The sequence below is a fragment of the Brassica oleracea genome, chromosome C5 (genome assembly GCF_000695525.1).
Source record: "Brassica oleracea var. oleracea cultivar TO1000 chromosome C5, BOL, whole genome shotgun sequence".
Classification (NCBI taxonomy): Eukaryota; Viridiplantae; Streptophyta; class Magnoliopsida; order Brassicales; family Brassicaceae; genus Brassica; species Brassica oleracea.
Genome location: NC_027752.1, coordinates 43,892,587 through 43,898,347, shown reverse-complemented (window position 1 = coordinate 43,898,347; position 5,761 = coordinate 43,892,587). Strand labels below are relative to the sequence as shown.

The 5,761-nt window shown below is 36.9% G+C and overlaps 1 protein-coding gene across 1 annotated transcript; it reads left to right on the top strand.

Annotated features, from left to right (window-relative positions):
- The first annotated feature begins 3,703 nt into the window (after positions 1-3,703).
- On the top strand, positions 3,704-4,730 carry LOC106343610 (auxin-induced in root cultures protein 12-like). The gene has a single exon (XM_013782872.1). It carries the CDS (start codon positions 3,801-3,803, stop codon positions 4,527-4,529), a length of 729 nt encoding a protein of 242 aa, XP_013638326.1. The 5' UTR covers positions 3,704-3,800; the 3' UTR covers positions 4,530-4,730.
- The last annotated feature ends 1,031 nt before the right edge of the window (positions 4,731-5,761 follow it).

The following is a 5,761-nucleotide window of genomic DNA, read 5'->3' as shown; positions in this document are numbered from 1 at the left end:
GTGTCCTGATAACGAGGTTTCCCACAAAATTTGCATATATTCCGTGTCTCATCCGCTCTCTAGTAGATCATGCAGTTGTCAATACATACATCTATCACTTCATACGGTAGTTGAAGACCTGCAACAAGTTTCTGAACCTCGTAGTATGAACCCGGTGCAAGGTTATCCTCAGGTAGAATACCTTTGACAAAATCAGTAATCGCATCCATACATTCTTCAGCCAAATTATAGTCTGTCTTAATACCCATTAATCTAGTTGCAGATGATAAGACTGAATGACCATCTCTACAATTTTGATACAAAGGTTGTTTTCCTGCATCCAACATGTCAAAAAATCTCCTAGACTCGGGGTTTGGTTCTTCCCCTCTATAATGATCATGTACCATCTGCTCAGTACCTACACCATAATCTATATCTGTTCTAGATTCTTCTAACCTAATATCAGGCTGAGGTTCACTAACAGGCTGAGGTTCGCTAGTACTACCATATTCATAACCAGTTTCCCCATGAAGGTACCAAACTTTATAATTACGTGAAAACCCTTTCATATACAAATGAGTCCAAACATCAAATTCTTTTATAACCTTATTATTATTGCAAGAAGAGCAGGGACATCTTAACATACCACTTTTTGCATCCGGTTGCTGTTGAACAAGCCTCATGAATTCTCCAATCCCTTGAACGTATTCTTCCGTAAGCAAATTGGTGTTCGGATCCAAATGAGGTTTATCCATCCACGAACGATAATAAACTTCTGAAGACATGATTTTCACGGAATTGTTATGACTAAAGAGAATGAAGAGAGAATGAAGTGTGAATGAGTTGAATGAGGAGGGGTTGTATTTATAGGAAATTGCTTACGGACCTCCGACGACTTTCCGACGAAATTCCGACGGATGTAAAGAAGTCCGTCGGAATTCCGTCGGAATTGTCCAATCCCAAACGGCTATACAACGGTCATATGTATTTGTCGGCAACGGTCACATGGTTCGTCGGAATTCCGTCGGAAAATACCGACGGAATTCCGACGACTTTGCTGTTAATCGGAATGTCGTCGGAATTTCGTCGGAATATACCGACGAACTTCCGACGACTACAACGGTTACATTTTTTATCGGAATGTCGTCGAAAAGTCGTCGGAAAATTCCGACGAACCGTATGTCGTCGGAATTCCGTCGGAAATGGCCGACGGAATTCCGACGACTTCATTTTTTTGGATTTGGTCGGAAATTTGTCAGTATTCCGTCGCAAATGTCCGACGACCTTGGTGTCCGTCGGAAGATCCGTCGGAATTCGGTGTGTTTTCTTGTAGTGAAACATGATGCTTATTTATTATTTTATTTTTTTTCAGTTCTCATTCATCCATGTACAACTTCTATGTCTCCTCTCATTTTAAGAATTAATCAAATTTATCATCTCAAACTCAAGCGTGCAATATTATAAAATTCTGTAGATGCATGTAGTAATAATCTTTACCAATCAAAACCAGGAAAAAAACACAAAAGCCAAAAATTGTGAGACACATATGTGATTAAGATACGTTGCATAACCTGGTTAATGTAAATTAGATAAATCTCCAAATGTGGTAAATAAATAAATACTGATGGAGATGCTCCTCAGAGAATCGGCACGTCTGCCACCAATGATCTTGCATGCATGGGTAGCCGACAAAAAAATAAAATAAATAATGTTACTGAACCAACAACATAAATGCGGAAAAGTAAATATCGAGTTTGAATGTACAATTTATTTTAAGTTTGTGAACACCTATAAATTTGAAAGTTTTTATCCAGTTAAAATTTGTTTATTTTGCTAAGAATAATATTTTCCTCGTAGTCATGGATTTGTTACTGTTGATTATTTAATCACTAAAGTTTAATTATATAATCACTAAAGTTTAATTTTATAAATTTCTAACTCCAACAAATTAGATTTTTAAAGTTAAAAATAAATTTCAAACAAAATACATTAGTTTGTTTACACATCAAAAGAACAATATAATTTAGTTTATAAATAATATTAGCTGAATATTTATATGCATCTATATGTAATATAATCTATATACTCAAATATAAATGATACATTAACATAAAATTAATATTAAAAATTTAGATTTTTTGCTTCTCCAAATAAAAGTATTAACCACCTCATATGAATGTATGTATGATTTAGTTTTCTCTCTATTCTATCCAGCAATAATTTCTTCCTGAAAATTTATGTAGATACTGAACTAAAATACATGAAAACTATGAGGCCAAAGGAGATATCACCAAAAACTTACCAGAGACAATAAATTTTTTGCTGATTTCCAAGTTTAAACTCTGTATTTTTTAAGAACAGAATAAACAATTGATATCGTATATGTATATTACACTAAAAGAAAAATATATATATAACAATATAATCCGCGCGTAGCGTGGAAATGGACCTAGTACAGATAAAAGAGCAATTGAGGGAGACGGGCATTGATATATACTCCTTATGTTTCATTATAAGTGTTGTTTTAGGTTTTGGCACACGGATTATGGAAACAATTAATTTTATACATTTCCTGTAAAAAACACTATTACTTATACACCTAACCATATTTCAACCAATAAAAAAATAAAATTTGCATAAAATTAATAAAATTTGCATTGAAAATCGAAAACGACACTTATTTTGTAACGAAAAAAATTCTCTAAAACGACACTCATACGAAACGGAGGGAGTAATTTTTTTGGCATTGATATATTTACATTCAAAGTTGCCCAACAACTACGAAGGAAAAGCGAAAACACAAGACAAACAAGGAAATTAAATTTGTTTATTTCCAGTCCATATGAAATGACCCTTTGTTCAACATTATCGACACTACCGTTTGGGAAAAGAAAAAGACAAAAAACAAAAAAATTGTCCCTACAAACTTCCTTTTAAAATTTCAAATCGAATTGAAAGTTGTAACTAACATAACCTTTTTGATAATAAAAAAATATATTATCATTTCCCATTTTAACGTTGTCCACCTTTTGGTTATGTCAATTTTCTGAATTTCATATACAAAATCCAATCTACATTTTTTTTAATCTCACGATGGAGAAACTTCAAACCTTTACACACAAATAATTCAACGACGAACTATGCGCGTTAACTAACTAGTAAGTTTTTCGTGCTGAATGCATGCATAAATCACGGTAACACCGCATTATATTCCCACGAACAACTAACTAATAGTAACATTTCAACTCATTTGACTGATGACAATATACACAACTCATATGATTAACAAATAAGCAGAATCTGTATTTATCTGAAATTCATATACAAAGTTCCATCTGCTTTTATTTCAGTTCAAAAAACTTTTTCGATTTTAATCTCACAGCGACGCCCAAGGTAAAAGTCATGCCTATGATTAACAAATAATTACATTTCAACCCATCTTGACTGGAGTGCACACAAAACCTTAAGTTGACAAATAGTAATAAAGTATAACAAAGACGCCACTTGCAGTCAACTTCCAAAAAGAACACGCACTCTCCACATGCTCTCTCTACCCAAATTCTTCCTTCGTTTTAAATCATCACCGATCTTTTTTTTCAACAAACACCGATTAACATCGTGAACGTGACTTTACTTATCTAGCAGTCAACTCAGCACGTGGCATCATCCTAACGGACCTTACCTGATTCCTTCATCGTAGGAAGCGGTGCACTGAATCATCTCCATATCTTTTAGGATATTATTACCGTCTATATAACCTAACGTTACATGTCTAAAGTCTTTATCAAATACACACACACACATAACACCAGAACTCAGCCATGGCTTCACATTTCTCTCTTCCTATTGTCTTAGCCGTTGCTTGTTTCGTTTCTCTCATCTCACCGGCGGTTTCACAAACTTGTTCTACTCAGAACATACTCACCACCCAGAAAACTCCCTTTCAGACTTGCCTAGACCTTCCCGTACTCGACTCCTACCTTCACTACACTTACAATGCAACCAACTCGTCTCTCTCCATCGCCTTCGTCGCCACTCCAGCTCGACCCAGCGGCTGGGTCGCTTGGGCTATCAACCCCACGGGGACTGGAATGGCCGGGTCTCAAGCCTTCGTAGCACTCAGATCCAGACCCGGTGTGGCTCCCGTCGTGAAGACGTACAACATCAGTAGCTACAACAGTCTCGTCGAAGGAAAACTCGCCTTCCACTTTTGGGATCTACGCACCGAAGCCTTGACCGGGAACAGAGTCGTGATTCACACGTCGGTTAAGGTTCCGGCGGGAGAGGATAGCGTGAACCAGGTGTGGCAGATCGGTGGGAATGTGACCAACGGTCGTATTGGAATTCATCCTTTTACTCCGGCTAATTTGAACTCTAAAGCCGTTCTGAGATTTAGTGGCTCTGACGCTCCGGCCTCTGCTCCGGGAAGTGGCCCTACCACTCCCGGACAGGCGGGAGGTCCAGGGAACGCGGGCTCGATGACAACAAGTGTAAACTTCGGGGTCACTTTGGGAGTTTTGGTTTTGTTGGGTAGTATGTTTATTTTCTGAAGATGATCTTTCTCTATCTCCATTCCTTTTTCTGGCACAATAATGGATCTCCGTTCTTTTTAAACTTGGGCCATTTACTTCTTTTGTTTTCACCTTACCTTCCCTTGTCTCTCACATTATTCTGAGTTGTTATTGGATTGTATGGACCATTACTACTGTCATCTTATCTACTTAAGATTACTGCGTATGCTCATTAGTTTAGCGGTCTATTTCCACATATTCACGTAGATATTTTCTTAAGATACTTTCGTCTGTGCTGTCTTTTTAAAAATCAAATAATTCGTAATAGAAGTTTTAAATAAACAAACCAACAAACCTTAAACGCATTAACATGTTCGTGTGTTTCTCCATTTCATTTGTGGATATTTCATTTGGAAGTTATAAGAATTCACAATCTGTTGTTGTTGTCGGTGGTTCAAACCATATACATACTGATGATGCTTTTGTACAGTAATTAGTAACATTCGGTTTCTTATTGCTTCAACAACATATGTTTATCATGACAAATCAAATCACTAAACCTAACTTCTAAAAGGAGCAACTTTAATGTTCAAACTTTGTTAATCGTTAAAATTCGTCAGTAAAATATTTTTTTTTGGACAATCAGTAAAATATTTAAACGTTAAAATTTGGTCACTAGTATGTTTATAAACCGGCTACAACAAACCGAACGTAGTAACTACTTACTACAAACTTAACTAGCAAGTACAGTACTCGGTACAAGCACACTACCCATCATTTAGGCCATCTTCAAAGGGGGAGCACATGGGGTGTGCTTGGGCTTAATATATTTGGATTTAATCCAAAAGTGGGCTAAGAGCAGTTTGGGAGGGCTTGTCGAAGAGCTGTGCTTAAGGGAAGTGTTGGTCGACGTGGCAAGTGTGTATTGGTCGAAAAAATGAAAGGGAACACGGGTTTTTCTTTTTCCCATTTCCTAGGGTTTGCGATCTATCTCTCTGTCTCTCGAATCCACAAACGGCGATGAACGGGAGAAGCCAGTTCCGTTCGATTTCCGACCGAAGCACACCGTGAATCGATCTTTTATCTCCTCCTCATCGATTTAGGTTTGTAGGTATGGGTTAAGCGTTTTAATCGATCTTATCCATTGTTTACGGTTAGATTCTTAACAAAATTTTGTCTCTGATCTTTTCTCTCCTCGTCTCCTCGTCTCCTTCGTTTATCGTTCTCATCGGTTTAGGTTTGTTGGTATGGGTTAAGCGTTTTAATCGATC